At 47.7% G+C, this 21,650-nt stretch overlaps 1 protein-coding gene across 6 annotated transcripts in view; it reads right to left on the reverse strand.

Annotated features, from left to right (window-relative positions):
• Hivep3 (HIVEP zinc finger 3) overlaps positions 1 to 21,650 on the reverse strand; it is a 457,837-nt gene that overhangs the window by 50,372 nt on the left and 385,815 nt on the right. For all 6 annotated transcript variants that reach the window (XM_078026057.1, XM_040288469.2, XM_040288471.2 and 3 more), the window contains one exon: positions 830 to 6,422. In XM_078026057.1, the coding sequence (XP_077882183.1) occupies positions 830 to 5,887 (5,058 nt within the window). In that variant the 5' untranslated portion in view covers positions 5,888 to 6,422. The remainder of the gene's footprint in view (positions 1 to 829; positions 6,423 to 21,650) is intronic.

Here is a 21,650-nt window from a genome sequence, read left to right on the forward strand (position 1 = left end):
GTCTGGGTTAATACTCCAGGTTTGCTAAACATTTGCCATGTGTTGTTGACCTCTCTCAGCCTTTGACCCTGATTCTTTCATATGGAGCATGGAGATGGCAATGCTGCCTCACAGGTGGAGGTGAGCTTTGACTGGATCCAAGGGTGTAGTACAGGGAGGTTGTTCAACAAGCAAGACCAATTTCTCATTTCACAAGTGCCAAGTTAGGACAACACATCACAGATGGCCCAAATCCTCAGGCTAGCCTTTTTAAGGTTTGGAGGTGTCTTTTGTATAATTCAAATTTGGAATTATTATATTTCAAACTTGCCAAAAGTGCAGGGGACCTGTTAACTTTATATAATTTCATAGCTTCTGATATAGCTGCAGGTCAGAAGCAATGAGGGAGTAAATTGGAGCCCTTGATATCATGAATATGAAAAATATGAAAAGTCTAATAAGACAAGGGACAACTATGAGGTAAGTAAATGTTACAAAGTTCTGAAACTGCTAGGGGCTTTTCCATCAACCAAGTGTCCAACTCAGTCTTTTAGAATTATTTTTTTCCTTGCTGAAATTCTTTGATTTTATAGTGGAAGCTCCAGGGGAAACAGGGTTGCTTTATAGCCAACTTTCTTGAAATGTATCTATTCCAATCATGAACGGAACACACTGATAAAGAGACCCAATAAACATATTTCCTTATAAGGTGACCAGTCACAGCTGTCAGAGAGGAAATCTTCCCCCTCAGTTCTAGTTCTACACATGGAACCTGAAGACAGTGTGGCTTTAAAAGCTCAACAAGGTCTTTAGCACTCAGTGGTGAAAAAAAGAACAACGCTGAACTTACCTCTGTCATGCGGGGCTTGCGGGAGCTGGATGGCACAAGCCTTCCTGCCTCAGGATGCGGAGCTGTGGCCATGGTGTATGTCTCTTTGCTCACCTTCTGCTTAGACCTCAGGAGGGACAAAGCAGCTTTAGTGGAAACCCCCGGAAGGTTGGGGTTGTACAAACTTATGCACCAACCAGCGTAAACAGAGGACCTCCTATCTGCATGCTGGATGTGATTTGGCTTAATGTAGTTTAAATAGCACCAACTGACATTAGTGGTCGTGTGGAGGCTGGGGAACTGCAGTACCTTCTTTGAGTCCGTACCTTCTTGTGACTTGGCAGGTCTGAGGGACGTTTCTGACAGAGGCAGAGAGCTGGGAGGAGCCAGGGGAGGGGGATCAGGTTGATCCTTGGAATCTTCTTTCTTCACGCTCAGTGGGGGCAACCCTCTTCGATGAGCTCTCCCAGATGGGTGGGCATATTCCTTCAAAGCTTCTGAGCCTGGGGCTGTCCCGTGGGACAATGTGGAGTGAGAGAGGGGAGGAATTTCCTTGGGGTCAGATGGATCTGAGGACAGGCTGGCCAGTGTTTCTAGCTCCCTCCTGCCCTGGCCCTGGCTTCCTGGATGGGATTTCTCTGTCCTCTTCCCACCCTCAGTGCTGGTCAGCACAACACTGCATGGTTTTACCAGCTCAAGTTTTTCATCTGCTTTGGAAGCTTCCTCTTCCTTCACTCTTTTTTGCTGCTGGGTTTCCATGGTAAGTTCAAGGCTGCCAGCTGGTGAAAGGACACGTTTGCTTCCCCCCACTGTCGAGGAACTCCCCTCAAGGCTCAAGGCACCTTCTGATGACAGGGAAGTGCCTTTTCTTTCAGGTAATGTCACAGGCACTCTCAGGTATGGAGTCTGGAAACCTCTGCTTTGCTCTTCACTTAAGCCCGGCAGTCCAGGCCCAGCCTCATACACATGTGCCCCACACGCGGCTGTCCCTTTGGATGAGGGCTCCTCACTCTTGGGAAGAGGTGCACTTGCTGAGCTGCCTTGAGACTGGGTGACCAAGATCTGAGAAAGGGTGGTGTACATTGCACTCCCATAGGACGGCGTGTTGGTCTGAATGCGGACGGGCACAACCAGGGACACCATGGTGTCTGGACAGGCGGGCAGGGCCAGCGGCAGGGCTGATGTGGGTGCCGAGGAACTGGCTGGGGGAGCTGCAGGGGGCAAGTGGATGTCACTGCTGTACCCTGTGCTGCAGGAGGGGCCAGGAGTTGCTGTCGCCAGTGGAGCTGGGCTGGTTTTGATCTGGGGCAGGTGGCTTTCCACATCAGGGAGCTGCAGTGCAAACTGGGATTGCAGAGGCAGGAAAAGCCCAGAAGAGAGTGCTGAGGAGGCCGGGTATGGCATGGGGAGGAAGGAAGGGGGCTGCCGGAAGGGAATGTCAGCTGGATGAGGCAAGAGCTGGGGGAGATGGAGTTGGCCTGGGTGCAGAACAGTAGGCTGGAGGGGAAGTGGTGGGGCTTGGAATAAGGACGGAGGGAGTGGAGGCATGGAGTATGGTGAGGAGAGGAGGCTGGACATGGCCTGGCTGGAGAAGAAGTCTGAAGACTGTCCTGGCTCATGCTGCAAGAGGTGCTGGAAAGAAAAAAGCGAGACAGGTGGGGGCAGATATGGTTTCTCCTGCAGGGGCAGCTGGGCCACGGGGTGGTGCAGCACCTGCAGTGCTTCCGTGAAGGGTGGAGTGGACCCCAGCAGGGGCCTGTCCTGCACCTGGCTCTTGCCTCCCGCGTGCCCACTGTGCGAGGTGGCCGCTGAGGAAATCTGGGGCAACGAGCTTTTGGTTGAAGGTTTCCCGGATGAGGACTGTGGGTCCTCACTCTCTTGTCTTCCCTTAGGGGTGGCCTCTGGCTCCATTTCCGGAGGCCTGCTCAGAGAGGCCTGCCTCACCAAAAAGCATTTTCTTCTCTCTGGCGGGGCTGCCGGAGCCGGTGGAGCCACTGGGGCTGGTGCAGAAGGGCCTGTCGAGGACAAGCTGCCGTAGTCAAATGATTTGCTGCGTATCTCAGTCATGTGGGCAGAGTGGGAAATGTTGGGGCTCTGCTCGGAAGCCGACCTCCGCATCTCTCGGGCGTGTGGGTGGTGGCTGGGGACAGTCAGCATATGGGTGCCCAAGGGTTTGGAGCGAGGATCAGATGAGGACCCAGGGGCCTCAGCTTTCCCATGGTCATCCCTGTCGAATGAGGCTGAGCGGCTGGACCCACTCAGAGAGACACTGCTTTCCTGGCTCGGGCTGCGAGACAGAGGCGCAGAAGACTCAAAGCTGGACTCCCCGGATGACTGGGCCATCTCAGCCAGGCGCAGTCTCTTCTTCTTGGGTGGCAGCTTCTCGGCTGGGAGCTGGGCCAGTGTCTGGCTGCGCTGGGGCCATTGGAACTCCTCTGTCTTCTCGGGTTCCTTGGGAGGTGGCTCGGGTTCTGTGTCAGGCCGGTCCGGCTCCTCGGTCACCAGGATCTCTGGAACCTGAATGTTGGGCTGGCGGACCAGCTTGGGTTGCAGGGAATGCGCCGGGCGTCCGTGCGGGGCAGGTGGCGGGGACGAGAACTGGGCCAGAGATTTGTCTTCCCCTTCCGGGCCACTGGGCTGCTCGAGAGGGTCGGATTTCTCAAAGGAGCTGGTGTGCTGGATGACAGAAATTTCTTTGGACGTTGTTCTCCTCTCCTTCCCTGATTCTGAACTGGACCCTGGCTTGGGAGTCCGAGGCTGGAAGCCCGTGGGTCCCTCCAACGAGGGCGCGGATTTACTTGGTTCTGCTGGTGACTTGGTGGACTCCAGGGGAAGGTTCCGAGCGGCGTCAGACGGCCCGGGGCTGCCAAACTGACTTTTTGTTGACTCAAAGGTAGGCGGCTCTTCCTCATCCCCAAGACTCTTCTCCTTCCTCCTCTTCCTCAGTGGAGTGAGTTCCAAGGTGGCCCCCAGTTTATAATGCATCATCTGGGACCACGGCTCGTGTTCCGATGGACTCTTCTCGGCTTCGGAGGATGTGTGAGCACCTGCAGAGAGGGGCTTGGTGATCTGAAGCTCTGAGCAGTAGTACTTTTTATGGGCTTCGTAATTATCCCTTTTCTTGTACCGAGCACCACATATGGTACATTCATAGATGACCCCTTTTGTTTTCAAGCCCTTCTTGGTCTTTTTGGTGAGTTCACTTTCCTTGGGTTCCGGTTCGTCGGAGGGCTTGGAGGCTGCGTCTTTGCTACTTGGTCCAGCCTCCTCAGAGCTGTACTCGCTTCCCAGAGGAAGCTCGATGGCAGGCTGGCGCTTCAGCATCCGGGGGTGGGAGGTAAACACTGGGCTGCTGCGGCTCAGGGTATCAGAGTCGGTGATATGGTCGTCGAAGGAGTAGCTACCTCGGAAGGTGTGGTGGGGGGTACTGAGGGTGCAGGTGGCCGAAGGCATAGATTGGCTTCTCAGGAGGGGCACAGGGGGGGTGGTACTGGGTGGGTGCTGGAGGCTCAGCAATGATTGTTCGGGCTTCGTCTTCTCACTGTGGGACGACAGGGGCTCCCGGTAGAGGCTGGACTTGGGGGATTCCATGCTGCTGCGCCTTGTCAGAGAGCTCCTCCTGGGCTTCACGCTGTCTATCTCGCTGGTGTCCACCACAGCCTCGTTGATGGTGATGAGCTTCGTGATGTGCTCGATCACCTGTGTCCGGGGCACAGACAAAGGTACCAGGCTGGGCTTGTCTTCCGTGGACAGGGGCAGGAGGGTCTGGGTGGAGGTGGCGGTCAGCATGGCGGTCCTCTGACCAATCCGTCCGCACTTGCCGAAGATGATCTCCGCATAGGACTTGGCATTGGTGTTTGGGGGGCTGACCTGCTGCTCAGCGCTCTCGGAGCGGGAGAAGTACCCAGACTCAGTACTGCCTTTGCTGCCTGGGCTCAGAAATGCCTGCTCATCAATCACCTTCTTCCTCTCACTCAGGCGGAGGGCCAGCTTCTGCTTAATGGTGTGGGTGTCTTCCGGCTTATGGCTCAGGGGATGCTCCGATGAGGGTTCTGCAAAGGGAGTCGGGTCCTCCAGCGACGGTGCTGCGCTGGACTGGGACAGGGAGGAGCGTTCGTGGCTGGAACTGTGGCTTCCGGAGCTGTACAAGCTGCTGGAGAGGAGGGGGTGCTTAGGCCTGGCGGGGAGCTCTGTGGGGGGCCCGGTCGTGGCGCCAGTTTCCTCTTCGGAGTCTGTGCTTTCTCCCTCGGTGGGCTCCTCAAATTCCTCCCCGGGGATCCTCTCCATCTCCAGCCCTGGCGGGTACATCTCGCCGCCCACGCCCGAGGCCAGGCCGGCTTTGATGCGGTGGGCATGGGACTTCCTGTGCTTGTAGAGGTTGCTCTTGGTCTTGAAGGAGAAGCCACAGGGGCCGCAGGGGTAGGGTCTCTCGCCCGTGTGCGAGCGGATGTGCTTCTGGAGCACGCTGGGCTTGGCGCAGGGCCGGCTGCAGTACTGGCAGATGTACTTGCCAGGCTTCTGGGGCTTTCTCTCCTTCTTGTGTGCCTCTTCCGTGGGCTTCAGGGACACCTGGGAGGGACGGGGCACAAAGACCTTGGGGATGCCAGGCAGGTCCTCAGGGGGGAGGATGGAAGCGTGGGAAGGGAGGAGCTGGCTCTGCGGGTGGAGCCCAGGTGTCACGAAGGAGCTCGAGGGCCCAGGTCTCATGGGGTCAATGAGCTGCCACGTGGACCCCTCCAGGAGGTGCTCCGGCTTGCCTGGTGACATGAATGCTGGTGTCAGAGGGTGCTGCGGAAGCTGGGAGATGTGGACGGAGGCTTCGATGGACGGCCTCTTGGGGGGCTTCTGCTGCTGGCCCGTTTTCTCCTGAGAGCCTTCCCTAAGAACTGCCGAGGGGCCGGGGAAGGGCTGTGGGGCTAGGAGCTCCTGGGGGGCACTCTCTTGGGGGGCAGCTGTGCTGCTGCCTGGGTAGGGGACGCTGGAGGAAACACTGGTCTGTACGGCCTCTCCTTTGGTCAGCCGCTTCCGGGGACTTCCCTCAGCCTTCTTGGTGCCCTTGATGCTTTGTTCAGGATCCATGACCTTCGCGGAGACCTCAGATGCTACTCAGGGAGGGTGGGGCAGGCTGCATTTACGAAGAATCCAAGTGTCCGGAGGAGGCGTCCAGCTTTGGCCACATTGGTCAAAAGCTGCAGAAGCCCACCCTGAGACGGCTTTGGGAGATTTTTTTTTTGCAAGTGTCACTGGCTGCCAGTGGACTCAGAGCAGGTCATCGGGGCCCAAGCTACTCCTCTGGGTGAGGCATGGCCCTCTACTTGGCAGACAGAAAGCACACCAGCGCTTCCTGCCTGAATGTCTGTCGTGAAAACGTCACGGGGGATGTCAGTATGGCCATTGTGTTGTGCCGGTGGGCAGTGGCAAGTGGCCCCCACGAGTCCCCCGTGTGCTATGCGAATGGCTGAAGGTAGGAGACGTCTGTGTCCATGGCCCAGTCATCCCTAGTGCCAGCCCAAGAGATGCCACACTGGATGCTGGGGGCAGATCCGTCCTGGCTTCCTCTCTCCTTTGTCCCGTGTTTGGTGATCGGCGGCCTCGGAGGAGAAGTCAGACTCTTCTACGGAACAAAAACGCACGCACAGAAACACACACACAAAAGAGAAGACAGGGTTACTGTGGTGTGTCCCCATGGCCTGGGCCACTCAGACTCAGTGTCAAAACCCACGGAGGCCCCTCCAAGATCAGCCAGAGAGCTCCAGCCTAACTCCACGTGCACAAGCGCTGCCCATCCTCCCCTCACCCGCCTCTGCAGCTGATGCCAATGTGCTGGTGACATGGTGGCTGTGTGGGTCGTTGGGGCTGAAGGTAGGGCAGGTTCTGGGAATGGCAGGGCAGTCGGGGGTCAGGAAGCCTGTCCTGCTTTGTGGACCCATTCTGAGTGGGCTGGAGCTCTCTAAGCCTCCACTGCCCAATCTATAAAACAGTCAACAGCATTTCCTGCCTCACCGCACCCTGAGGATGCTGTGGGCCCAGCAAGGTCATGGGTGTGGATGCTGTTGGATGAATTTTGGGCGGTGCTAGGCCTGGCACAGGAGGAAGTGCCCATGGGTTATTCAGGTGTAAGTTTCCCAAGAGGAGGATTATTCTCTTGTGAATCTTTCTCTCTAGCCCTAGATATGAAAGTGTCCACAAGAGAAAAAGAGAGAGAGACATCATTGCTTTTTATGCCCTTGAGAACCCACTCCCAGCCCTGCGCTTCAAGGAGAAGCCGCCAACTACTGCCGTAGCTCACGGGAACTCCCACTCCACACACCTGAGACTACCTGGCTAATCCAGACGATCCCCAGGGAGAGCATTTTGGAAGGTTCCTCCAGTTTTGGAGCCTTTTCGTGCCCAGTCAGTCCCAGGGAAACTCTGGAACCCGTTAAGAATGAAGGCCTTTGCCAATTGCAGGGACAGAGTTGGTCTGGTGGTCTGAGTGGACTCACAAGTGACAGCATCCTCCCAGGCCAGCCGAAAATCAGGCTGTCTAGGCTCCCTGGGTCCTGAGTGCATCTCAGGTCCCTTCTGACCAGGGCCATGGTTGGAATTTTGAAGCTGGAGGCCACTGTGAGTCTGTCACGCTCAATCACATGACTTCCCAGTTGGGAACACTGAGGGCCATGGAAGTCCTATTTAAAGCCTGATGTTTCTAAGCAGCAAGTTGTCACAGCTGGAGTTGGTCCCTCATCCCTCCTCGGTGCCTGTCCCCGGGGAGCCCCTGGGTGGATGAGCAGTGCTTCTGCACTTTCTTCTGCTGTAAGCGTGCACTGCCCCGGGCAACCTGCCCCGGGCCACCTGCCCCGGGTGCCCTATGTCCTTGTCTTGCTTTTCATCTCCCATTTGCTGACACAGAAGTGAGACGTTCACTCCTGGCCCTTTCTGGAGTTGCTCAGATGAACAAGTCTCTAAGGTTCTCAGAGAGTTGTCTCTGAAATGGCAGGATTTCAGCCCCATGACAAGGTTAAGGAGGGCAGATGACTTGATCTTTTTAGTAAAAACTGTACCCTATAAATGTTCTCCTTTTTCATTCTGTCTTGGTTCCAGAAAGAATTCAAGGTAACTATTACATCACATTTGTAGAAGAACGACAAACTGTAATAAAGATAACAAATTAGAACCGAGAAAATGTGAATAGAGCAGGAAGTTAGGATTGGTGGGATAAAAAGAACACCGAGATACCAATCCTAAGGGTTCTATAGTTCAGCTACACATGAGCTCCCTGATAGGCAAGGGGAAAAGAGAGATGTGGTCCATTACAGAGTGCTTACAGCCAGAGGGGAACAGTGACCTAGGTTCCTTACAGGAAGAAAAAGCTTGCTTGAAATGAAACTTTTCCATGTGGCACTTCAGTCAGGGGCAGTAATGATGCAGGAGCTCATCTGTGTCTTCAGTAATATCCCTCTAGCAAATGCAGTAATTGATCTTTGTTAATGGAAGATCACAATTCAGCAAAGGTTAGCAGCCAAATCCTTCCTACATTCTGCAGACAGGGCACCTGGGATGCAGTGGGAATGACCGGCCCAGGGCCACGCTGGTCCTCTTACCCCAGGGCCAGTGCTCTCTGCCACTGTGCTCTACCATAGCATGACAAATGCAAGTCACTTGATACTCGGGCCATGGGAGGGGCAGCGGGGGTGCAGGTGCAGACGCTGGATAAACTGCAACACCTAAGGCCTTGGGGTGTGCTGCCCTTCAGATGCAGCCCAAGTGGGTGTTTACTACCTCTTTAACTCCTTCAGGAAGACCAGGCTGCCACTGTGACCAAGACACCAAGAAAATGGGTCTTTCCTGCTTTCTGAGATTCTGAGACTGTGTGTGAAATTTTAATATAAGCCTGAATGACAAAGAAAACTCTGCTTCTCCAGGGTCACCTATAAAAGATCACTTACAAAAGCCACCAGAGGAGCTGGGGTTGTGGCTCAGTGGTAGAGCGCTTGCCTCGCACATGCGAGGCATTGGGTTCAAGCCTCAGCACCGCATAAATAAAAATAAACAACATAAAAGTATGTGTCTCTCTACAACTAAAAAAAAAAAAAAAAAAGCCACCGGAGATATTGGGGTCAGAACCTCAAGATTTCCCTTTCAGGCCAACAGGGGCCTGAACCCCAGTCCATAGAGGATGGATGTCCTTTGCTGATGATGTCAGAATGGCTGCAGGGTCCACATTGCCTGCCACTGAGGCCACAGCCCCCAGAGAGCTACAGCTTAGAAGATAGCTGATGACCATGAGGAGAACTTCAACCACCAACTGGTTAACATACCAGGTCATTTCCAGAAGGTTCCAGAAGCTTCCATAGGCCTAGCCATTGGAACAGCCCAACCAGGAAGAGGACAGGGCTTGCTAGGGCTGGAGCCACAAAGGCCTTGGGGGAGGAGCCGACAGACTCAAGGCAAGGTGGTCTAGGCCCAAAGCCAAACTATAAATCGCCTCCTGCAACCAGGCATTGGTACCACAGGACCAGAGCCCAGAGTAGACACCCTGGGGCTTGTAGGAGGTGGAGCTGGGAGCTGGGCTCTATCAGGTGGACAATGCCACCAGACCCGGAAGGAGACCAGCTGGACTGTGCCTCCGGCTCTAGGCTGAGGAGCTTGGGCCACTTGCCACGTAAGATAAGGCTGTGCCAAGATGGGGACAGGGGCCCCATGCCCAGGTCACTGTTAGATCAATCTGACCCCAGAACGGTGGGTCTGAACAAAGTTCTTTAATTGTAATTTACTGACATATATACTTATCTCCCAAGATGCCAAAATCTGTTAAAAAATTTTACTGATAGTAATAAAGCATATTGATCTCAAAATGCCAGGAAAATAAATCTTTCTCCTAACTCTGACAGCTGGGGACCCAGGGAACAGGTCCACAGGCTGGACTGGAGGTAGCAGTTAATATTCTTACTTAACAATCCAACAACAAAACCAATGTCTCCTCTAAGGACCTCTGTATGCAATACTGTGTGTGAGTTCATGTGCAAGGCCCAACTCTTCACCTGCAAAGAAAAGCAAAAGTGACCACAGGCTCAGATGGTGGCAATACAGGGCAGACAGGAGGATACGGTTCTAGAGAGACACAGGGAGAAGAGGTCAGGGATCTTTAGAACAAAGTCTAGGCAAAGAGAGTGGCCAAGGCTGAGGTTGGGTCCTTGGCTGGGAATGGGAAATACGACTAGCTATTTGTCTTTCCTTTTAGTCATCAAAGTCCACCTGAGCACTGGGGGTGTGGCTTAGTGGTAGAGCACTGGCCTAGTCTGCAGGAGGACCTAGGTTACTAAAAACAAAACCAAAACGAAAGCAAAACTCTACCTGAGCTTCAGCTGGGTCTACAGCCACCCAGCTAGAGCCTGTATTTCCCAGGCTCCCTTGCAGCTAGTTCTGGCCAAGGTGCTGTATGCAACTTCTAGGTCATGGCCAGCAGGTCAAGCGCTTGCCTTCCATTTGCCCATTTTCTCAGGAAGGATCACCATGGGGTGGTGGTGAGTGAATGCTGATCACACAGTCAAGCGCGTTACCTGAAGGCATGGTGGGATAAGACTAGGTGACGATGTGAAGCCAAGACATTGGCCTCAGACAGAAATACATCTTCCATCTGTTGAAACCAGCTACTTGGTCCCTTGGTGCAGCTGAACAAATACACTAACTCATCCTGGGTTGGAGTGTGATGTTGGTCTCTGGAAGGCGGCACCTCTGTAGAGCGGCTTCTGGATTCTAGAGGCTGGTGGCTCCCTTCCATCTTCAAAGCCACATCCTCTCACACTGAGTTATTCTAATCCTGACTCCTCTGCTCCTCTCTATCAACTGTGCATTTTTTTTTTAGATTCTGTTGGATTCATCCAGGATAATCCCTCGTGAGGTCCTCAATTTAATTACAACCACAGTCCCATGGTCATGACAGGCAAGGCAGGCTCCAGGAATTGGGAGATGGCTCTCTTGGGGGTTACTGTTCTGCTTACCACAATGGGATCTTATTTTTTTAAAATCTCTCTCTCTTGATTTCTAGTAAGGCTCAGCGTTTTTATGTAAACTTATTCATCAATTATTTCATCCAGGAGATTATTTTTCTCATTCTTTTTAATGTCTCTAATGGATCATATTTTGCCATAAATTTTTATAGATTCATATTTTAGGTGAACCATATTTTCTTATGGGTTTACATAAACGTTGAATATTGGGGATATCAATCTTTCACATCTAGGCTGGCAATATTTTCTCCTTACTGACTTATCATCAGTGTTCGACACAGCTGTACAGAACATTTTTGTCTCTATGTGGCCGACTGTATTATCACTCTTTCTCTTTATGACTTTAGGTTTCATGCTGAAGATTATTTTTTGGAATGTCACTCAATGGTTCCTTAGAAGGTCCTTTATAATTTTTTTTCCTTATGATTTCTGTGAAAGCAGGGAGGAGGCACACCCTCTCCCCACGGGGTGGCCTAGACATGCTACTGGGCTGGACCAGGCTTTTGGGGTGACTGTCCCCTCAACCCTTCAACCTGGATTCATTCATGGGAAAAAGGCACAAACTAGGTCCCAAGGCCAGCCTGTCCAGGAAGAAGATGTTTCCCACTCATCTAGTCGGTCAAATAGTGGTACTTCACCGGGAAGCCTGGGGTGTCTGCCTGACCCTGGCTTAGGCAGTCCATCAGCATCTTCCCGTGAGCTTGTCTTCTCCTGGACTGGGCAGGGCCTGGGTCTAACTCGTCTTTATATTTCTAGGGCCCGATACCAGGCTCGGCATGAAGTAAAATATAAAAATACTTTAAAAATACTCACCGACAACTACCACGTACCCAGCTGTGCTAAACACTAGCGTCATGATTCTCACACATGTCCCCTTTTTGCAGATATCAGAACTGGCACTTATGGCTTTAAATCAGGCAAGGAAGGGCAAAGGCAGGATTTGAACCCCAGGTTCAGGCTGAAACCCCCAAGGGGCCGAGGTTAGTCAGGGAGGCCCCGTTGAGTCCTGCCTTCCTTCTTGGTCTCCCAGCTCCTCCAGGAATCTCCCACAGTGGGCTTCAGCCACCCACCCTCACACCACACGTGACGCTCTGTGTGAACTGCTCTGTGTGAATCGCTCTGTGTGGCCGTGTTAGCTGGTGTGGATCTTGAATGTCCCCTGAGGGCCCACGTGTTAAAGGCTTGGTCCTCACTTGGTGCTACTGAACAGTGGTGGGGACTTTAAGAGTTGAGTCCTAAGGGAGGTCTTCGGTCACTGGGAAGGTGCCCTCAAAGAGGACTGTTGACATGCCCACCCTCCTCTTTCTTTGTTTCTTGGCTGCATGAAGTGAGTTGCTAACTCTGCCACGTCCTCCTCCATGAGCTACCGCCTTGCCACAAACACGGAAGCAACTGGACCTACGTAACGTGAACTGGAATCTCCAAACTGTGAGCCAAAAGAAACCTTCCTTTATTCAAAAGTTGATTATTTCAGGTATTTTGTCACAGTAAGGCAAAGCTGACCAACCTATTAACCTTAGGGCCGAGTTTCATGAAAAATGCTTTTTTTTTTCCCAACAATGAGTGGTGAATTATTCCTGGGGAGGCTCTTATTTAATTTTTCTTGAAGGACTGACCGCTGTGCTCCTACTTTTCTTCTTTACCTCCCACCCATCCCCGAGACCTAGATGGGGCTTGGAATTTCTGTGACTGGTTGAAGAACACATTCTGTTCCTACGTTGGGAAACCCTGAATCAGTTTTGTCTGGCTGGTGTTTGTTTTGTTTGTCTGGTCCAGGGACCAACACGAAATGGATATCACTTGGAAAAAAATGTACTCTCCAGAAACACTCCTGCGAACAGCACGTCTCACAGTGAAACCAAGCACGATGCAGCCAGAGCGCCCCACGGCCAGACCTGCAGAGGCCTGGACTCACCTCTGGCCATGGTGATAACCCAGGTGAAGACGGTGGAAGCCAAGCTTCTCTGTCTGGACTGTACACCTGAACTCTTTGTATGTGTCAGGGCTGTTCTCAGGGAACTCACAGATGAGTTGATTTATTTCTGATCATCACCCTACTGGTCAGGTGCTATTATCATTCCCATTTCATAGATGAGGAAACAGAGGCACAAAATCACAAAGCTGCTAAAGAGCAGAACCAGAACCAGAACCTGGGCCATCGGGTAACTTCTGCAGTGGAGACCCTCAGGGAAGCTGGGGTCCCACCACCCTTATCAACAGGACTGAGATTGGAGGCAAAGTCCTAACCCCGTGGTTGCCCAAACACTTTTCCTAGCAGCCTTCCTTCCTGCCGGGGGCGCTGGCCTTGTTAAGAATATTATTTTTTTCTTTCAACTGGAAAAAAAAAATCTACAGCATTGAAGTCTTGCTCCCTGTTGATACTGAAAATGAACTGAGATCCAGGAAGAGCAGCCCTGCTTCATCAAGGGCATGTGGGAGCCCTCACGCCTGGGCTTAGTTCATCTGCTAAGTGGCCTGTTGTTATACATCCAGTCATCTATCCACCCACCTCTCTGGCCATTTATTTATATCTGCTCTCCCCTGTAAGGATTCAAAGGCTTCTGCACACGGGTGAGAACTCAGTGGGCATCTGTGAACTTCGCTCGACCTATTTATCTTCAGTGGTCCAGGGAGTTCTTGTGGGTGAAAGAGCTTCAGGAAGAACAAAGCCCGAAATGAGAGTGGGCACCCGTCTCGGGGCCATCTGTCTTCTGTCAGTGTTAACATCAGTGCTGCCCGAGAAAGTCCTGGATTGCACAGGGGCCACCGGCTTGCCCGTCTCCAGCAGGTCTCCAGCTGTTCCTTTGATGGCATTTCGTTTCTACCTAGGTGACAGTGGAACAAAAGGGCCCCCTGCCTTCCAGCTTCCTGGGTAGTTCAGGTTCTGTCTACCAGGACACCTACCTGTGCATGGACACATGCTATAGAATAGACCATAGAAGGACAAAGGACCAGGGAGATGGGTGACACTGTGTAAGCAAACAGTGGTCACAGAGAACACCTACAGCCGCCATCATTCTTGCGTATGACCTGTGTGGATGAAATATAACCACACTGGTAATGACGCGGCTGTCTGAATCATCACTCTGCATCTCATTTCTTCATATATCAGTCTGCAATTATCACCTGGGCCTTCTCAATGCCAGGCCAGTAACAGGAAGACAGACGTGAATCACAGAAAAACCCAACTGAAAACAGCAAAAGTTAAAATGAATCAAAGACCTAAGCGTAACAGCTTTTAGAAGAAAGCATATAGGGAAAGCCTCAGAGCAATGAATTTGGCAACAGATTGACTCCGATGTGACACCAAAAGCACAGAGAACTAAAGTTAAACATAGATAAACTGGACTACATCACAATTAATAACTTTTGGGCTGGGGTTGTGGCTCAGGGGTAGAGCGCTTGCCTCGCATGTGTGAGACCCTGTGTTCGATCTTTAGCACCTCATAAAAATAAATAAGTGAAATAAAGGTATTGAGTCCAACTACAACTAAAAAATAAATATTAAAAAATTAATAACTTTTAAGCATCAAAAGATAAAATGAACAGAGTGAAAAGCAGCTGGCAGGAAAGGATTAATATGTAGAATATATAAAGAACTCCTACAACTCAATAACAACAACAACAAACAACCCAACTAAACAATGAGCAAAGACTAGTGACCAACAAACATATGAAAAGATGTTCAATATCACTAATTATTAGGGACATCAAAATCAAAACCACAATACAATACCACCTCAAGCATATTAAGATGATAAAAGAAGCATTGGCAAGGCCATAGGGAAGTGTTGAAAACCTTGTGTACTGTTGGTGGGAATGTAAAATGGTTCAGGGTCTATAGAAAACAGTGTGGTGGTTCCTCAAAGCAAGTTTTAAGGTGACTTTCTCAAAAATAGAATCACCGTATGATCCAGCAATTCCTCTTCTGGGTATATATTCAAAAAAATTGAAAGCAAAGAAATACTTGAACCCCCATATTCATGACAGCATTATTTTCAATAGATCAAAGGTGGAAGCAATCCAAGTATTCATCAATGGATAAACAGATAAAATGTAATATATACACACAATGGAATATTATTTAGTCTTTAAAAAGGAAGATATTCTGATACATTATGTAACATGGAGATCATTACTCTAAAGAATAAGCCAATCATAAAAGGACAAATACTATATGGTTCTACTCATATGAGATGCTGAGGGTGGTCAAAGTTCATAGACATGGAAAGTGGAATGATGGCTGCCAAGGACTCTGGGGAGAGAGGTGTTGGGATTTAGTGTTTAAAATGGTACAGAGTTTCAGTTTTGCAAAGTGAAGAGTTCTGTAAATTGGATGAGTGACAATGTTGATGTGCTTACCCCTATTGAACGTAAACAGGATAGTAGATTTGATGTGTATTTTACCACGGTTTTAAAAAATGGCAAAATATTTTAATAGCATTTCAAGAAAGAAGTTATCTAAATGGTCAGTAAGCACATGTCAGAAGTTTTCCCTAAGATTTTGTTTTATGTGTAACTCTTTAATCGATTTGTAATTGATTTTATTCATGGTGCAAGATAATGATTCAATTTCATTATTTTTTGCATGCGGCATCCAGTTTTCCCAGCACCAATTGTTGAAGAGACTATCTATCCTTTCTCTTTGCGTTTTCTTGATAGTCTGGTTGAAGACTGGTTGGCCGTAAATGTGTAGATTTATTTCTGGGATCTCTATTCTGATTCATTGGTCTCTATGCCTGTCTTTATGTCAGTAACACACTGTTTTGGTTACTGTGGCTTTGTCATATATTTTGAAATTAAAAAGTGTGATACTTCCAGCTTTGTTATTCTTTCTCAGGACTGATTTCAGCTATCCAGGGCTTTTTATAGTTCCACATTTATAAAATTGTTTTTAAATTCTATTTCTGTAAAAAATGCCACCAGGAATTTTTATAAGGATTGAATTGAATCTGAAGATGGTTTTGGTAGTATGGACATTTCAACAATATTAATTCTTTCAACCCATGGACAAAGATGTCTTCCCATTTGGTTCTTCTTGAACTTCTTTCATCAATGTTTTGTAATTCTCAGTACACTCCTCTTTTGTAGCCTTACTTATGTTTATTCCTAAGTATTTTATTCTTTTGGGTACTATTGTAAATGACACTGTTCCCTAATTTCCTTTTCAAATTCCTATTCATTGTTGTTAAATAGAATTGCAACTGATTTCTGGATATTGATTTTGTATCCCCCAAACATTATTAAATTTATTATTTCAAACAGTTGTTTTTAATAGAAATCTTTAGGGCTTTCTATATATATAAGATCATATTATCTACAAACACAGACAATTTTACTTCCCCCTTTTCAATTTGGATGCCTTTAATTTTTTATTCTTGCCCGATGGCTCTGGAAAGAACTTCCAAATCTATGTTTAATAGAAGTGGCAACAATGGGCATCGTTGCCTTGTTGTTGACCTTAGAGGAAAATCTGAGTTTTTTACTATCGAGCGTGATATTAGTTGTGAGCTTGTCCTACACAGCCTTCATTTGGTTGAAACACTTTTTTTTTTCTGGTGCTAATTGGCTAAGAACTTCTTCCTTCCTTTCTTTTTAATCGTGAAAGGTGTGGAATTTTTTCAAATGTTTTTCCTGTATCTGATGAGATGATCATGTGACTGTTGGTCTTTATTTTGTTAGTGTCATATGTCACATGACTGTTTTCATATGTTAGAACGTCTGCATCCTTGAAGTACATCCTATTTGGTCATGGTAGGATCTTCTTTCACCGTTATTGGATTTAATTTGCTTGTGTTTTGTTGAGGATTTTACATCTGTCTTCATCAGGAATGTTGGCCTATAGTTTTCCTTTTTTGGTGGCATCTTAGTTTGGTTTTAGTATCAGAGTACGGTAGCCTCAAAATGACTTTGAAAGAATTCCCTTTTCTATTCTTTGGTAGAACTCCAAAAGGATTGATGTTGATTCTTCTTTGAACGTTTATTAGAATTCACCAGTAAAGTCATTTAGTCCTGTACTATGCTTTGTTAGGAGGTTTTTGATAACTGATTCCATCTTCATACTAGTTATAGGTCTTCTTTTTTTTCCTTCATGATTTATTTTTTCAGACTTTTATTTCTTCATGATTTAGTCAGAGTAGACTGTATTTTTCCAGGTGGTGTCTTTTCCATTTCTTTAAGGTTATGCAACTTGTTGGCATGAGATTTTTCATAGTGATCTCTCTTACAACCCTTTTTACTTCTCTGGCAGCAGTTGTAATGTCTCTTCTTTAATTTTTGATTAAAGAGAATCTTCTCTCTCTCTTTTTAGTCTAGTTAAGGATTTGCCAATTTTATCTGTTTAAAAGACCAACTCTTGGTTTCACTGTATAATTTTCCAATCATTTTTCTATTTTGTTCATTTCTTCTCTAATCTGTGTTATTTCCTACCTTCTGCTAACCTCGGGCTTAGCTTGTTATCCTTTTTGTAGTTCCTTGAGGTATGAAGTGAGGTGGCTTATTTAAGATCTTTTTACTTTTGAGCGTAATTATTCATTACTATGAATCTCCCTCTTACTACAGCTTTTGCTGAATCCCTTAAGTTGTAGTAGGCTGTGTTTTCATTTTCATTTGTTTTGAGGTATAATTTCCTTTTTGATTTCTTCTTTGACCCAATGATAGAGTTTGTTATTTAATTTGTGAATTTTCTTGTTTTTCTCTCGCTATTGATTTCTTCTCTTATGGTTAGAAAAGATGTTTGTATAACATTAATCTTCTTAAATTTATTAAGACTTGTTTTGCAACCACATGTGATCCATCCTGGAGAAAAGATTCATGGCACCTGACAAGAATTTAAGATTCTGCTGCTGTTGGGTGGAATGCCATATCTATCCCCTCTCTCTCTCTCTCTCTCTCTCTCTCTCTCTCTCTCTCTCTCTCTCTCTCTTTCCCTCTCCCTCTCTCTCTTTCTCTCTCTCTCTCATAATTTGTTTCTTTACAGATCTCCTGTATGGATATTTTATCATTACTGAAAGTGGGATATTGAAGCACATGAAGAGATTCTCAACATGATTATTCATTAGGGAAATGTAAATGACATCCATCACATGTTCATCAGAACAACAAGCATGAAGCAAACAAAATAATACCAATGATGGTAAGGTGGTACAACAATTGGGACTCTTCTTGTACATCACTAGTGAAAAGGTAAACACAACCATTTGGGCAATCAATTGGCAAAAACCTAATGCCAAATAAACTCCTACCCTCTGATCCAGAAATTCTACTTCTGAGGATATATCCTACAGAAATACATGTGTTTGTCTGCCAAAAACCACTAACAAAAATGTTTATAACAGCTTTACTCATGAAAGCAAAAACCTGGAAACAACCCAAATACCGCCAATAAATAGAATGGGTAAATAAATTGTAATAGGCTTGCATAAGAATTGTTACCAGTATATCATGATAAAAAAGATCAAAGTACAACTACAGACAAAATTGTGTATTTTAGAGATGTAATAATAAACAGAGTCATTCAGATGCACTTAACTATATGATTCCGTTTAGTTGGTTTAAGTATAGGTAGAATCTGTTTTATGGGCAGAATCTATTTTATAGTGATTAGTTCTTGTGGGGCAGATGGGTATTAACTAGGAAGCCACATTATGGGGTGATAGAAATGTCTTACATATCGATATGATGCATGTACATACACATATAGAAACTATTGTAGGTGTACTTCTGCTTTGTGCATGTAATTGTATACATACTCTACCTCAACTTGAAAAATGACATGAACTTTGCTCTTAAAAACTACCAAGCCTATAAGGAGAGAGACACAAACAAAAACAGATCATAAGCTGTGGAAGATGCCATGCTAGAAACAGGTTCCAAATACAGGACGGGGGTTGGCTGAAGAGGGTAGGGAGGACGGCTCACTTGGTTGGTTTCAGAAACATGGACAACTCATAGAGTGGGTAAATAAACTGTAATCTGCTTGCATAAGAAGAGCTCTAAAGGATGAGTGGGCTTGTACCAAGCAGCAAAGGGTACTAGCACATGGGAGCTGAGATGATGCGGGGGGATTCCGCGTGTGGGAGAAGGCAGGTGGTCCAGGTGGTTAGGATGCTGGGTATGCAGGATTTACATCAGGAGTGGGGAACGAGGCTGAGAACGTGAATCGCGTCAGCCTTCCCATCTGTTTAAATGAGCAGCCCGGAAACATTTGTTGAGTGAACGCATGAGCCTTCTCACAGTCACGATACGTCTGCTGTCAGGAATCACAGGACAGATGTGTTTGGACAGAAGCAAGCACTGATGAGACACAGTACTGGTGTGGTTGGGGAGTCTGTTTCCTCTAAAATTGTTAGAAGTCTGATGTCTTCTAAGCCCTAAAATTCCAAAACCATCCTCGCTGGGATATGGTACTGCAGTGAAACTCAGGGAATTCTTTGCATTTACACTCTCCCCCAACTTTCTTCCACTCCATCTCACAATTTTATATTTGGTAGTTCTGACACTTGCCTTGAGCATCTTCAAATAATATACATAACTTGCTATTTCTTGGCCTGTCACGTTGAGAAGCTGTCTGTTTGTGTCCTTCTAGGAACAATGAAATCTGCACATTCCTTCTTTCCTGTCCATTTCCAAATTTTTGTAATTTATATATTACTCCTCTTACCTTGTCAAGTTTTACAACACTCACATTCTCTTCTATATTGTAATTTAGTCAAAAGGTTAATCCTCAAAAGTGAAGCTAATAAGCAATAAGATGGTGATGCTGTCATTCCCACGTGGTGTGAAGGAAACCTAAGAGAAAGAAAGGTAATTCCACACTGCCCGAAAATGCTTAGCTTCCTTCACTTCTTCTGGAATCTCATGCCATCAGCTTTTGGGATTCCCTTTTTGATTAGTAGAAATAATTATAAGAGGTTTTTATTTTCTTCCGGAAAATATAAGAGACTGAGCGACGAACTTTCTGAATTCTCACACATGAAAAGTCTTTACTTTGTTTTCAGAGTTTGACAGGATAAGACTCTCAATTCAAAATCACTGTCCTCCAGGGTTTTTGAAAACACTGCCCCCATGTACTCGAGCATCTTGTGTTGCTGATGAGGAATTCTGATTTAAGTTTTGATTCTCTCTGGATTTTTTTTTTAAAGCTTTGATGTTCTGAAATTTCACTAAGATGGGCCTAAATGTTCACATTACTAAGTCCTATCCTGAGTTCCATGTGCTCTTTCTATTCTAAAATCTGTTTCTTCAACTCACGGGAAATTTCTTTGGTTATATCTTTGACTATTTCTACCCATTCTTCCTCCCAACCTTCTACCACTGTCTGTGGTACCTTGCTAAAATTCACACCAGTACAGAAGAAGGGAAAAAAGATATTCGTGAAAAAAACTAATGAAACGAATGACACCTGTGAGGTGTGTGTTCTATTTCTGTGACAGATTCACCCTGCAGTGTAATGTGGGGGGGGGGTGGCTCCGATGGGGTCTTTGTAAGAAGATAAAGGATGGAGATTATAAGACTCCCAGGATGGGCTTTGTAGGGGAAGCCAGCCAGGAACCTCTGCCATTACCAAAAGAAAGATGTTCTCCATGGTGGGCACAATGGTGTATTTCACATGAGACAGAGCTGCTGACATTCCCCTGCTTGCTTCCTATCCTACGCTGAGCCTGCCGGAGTTGGCTGGAACTTCTTTACTCAGCCTCTCTCCAACCTAGGTCTATGACTTTTTTCTTTTTTGGTTTGAGACAGGGTTTTTCCTGTTGCCTAGACTGGCCTTGAACTCCTGCTTGAGTTCCTGGGCTCAAGCGATCCTTCAGTCTCAGTCTCCCAAGTGCTGGGACAGATGTGCCACCACCCAGCTCCTGTGACTTTCCTCAGACCATTTCCTGGGATGCATTTCCTGGCCTGCCCTAGGCTACCTGCCTCTTTGTGTGGCAAGTGGGGAGAGGTTGAACTGCACTGGATCCTCCCAAGAGATCTTCAGGGAAGAACGCTGGTAGTCAGTCCTACTCTGTTTTGTTGGCTCTTGGCATAAACTATACTTAGTTTTTCTGGGATTAAAAACCACTCAGATTTCTTGGTTCCTGGTCTACAATGTTTTCTGCTCTGATTTGCTGTCCGTGCAGTCTTGTGGGCACTCTATCTTCCTTAGATTTATGAAATTTCTGGTCCATGGACAGTTTCCTATCTTATTGTCCAAAGCTATTAGGATATCATCCTTTCAAAAATGCCTTATTCTGTCATCAGAATGATTCCCACGGGCAAGTTGGAGGTGGACCCTTGTGCTCCATGAGTGTGGAAATCACGACTCATTTCTGAGAGGCTGGTAGCCTTTCGAGGATACTGACACCAGAGGGAAGATGGGCCCTTCCAGGAGAGGGGCATCATCTCCAAGCTGCATGGCATCTGTCCCACTGAGAGCGCACTTGATACCCTGAATCAGGGCCCAATGAGGCAGCAGAGTCCATCCAGTTCTGCTGAGGGCAGGAACTGCTAGCCTTGATCTGAGCAGTCTGGTGGCCCATGGACCAGTCAGTGACTGGACTGTTCAAGGTGGCAGCTTCTGTGTGGCACCTGGCAGGTTGTATCTCTCTCTTTCTGACTGAGGGGGGCCTTTGGAGATGGCTGGTTAGCCAACTCCTTGCACCCTGTCAATCATAAGGGCTGAGAGTCAGCAAACTGTCTACTCCAAGAGCGCCAGGAGGAAGGGGCTGCATCCCACCCTCTAGAGGCTCCTAAGGGTTGTCTCCGACCCATAATGACTCTCTTTCTGAAGATCCTTCAAGGCTCCCCTCATCTCCTTCATGCGATTCTGCCTGAATCTCTAGTTTTCTCTACCACCCACCCCCACGTCA

This window comes from Ictidomys tridecemlineatus, chromosome 11 (assembly GCF_052094955.1).
Source record: "Ictidomys tridecemlineatus isolate mIctTri1 chromosome 11, mIctTri1.hap1, whole genome shotgun sequence".
Lineage (NCBI taxonomy): Eukaryota > Metazoa > Chordata > Mammalia > Rodentia > Sciuridae > Ictidomys > Ictidomys tridecemlineatus.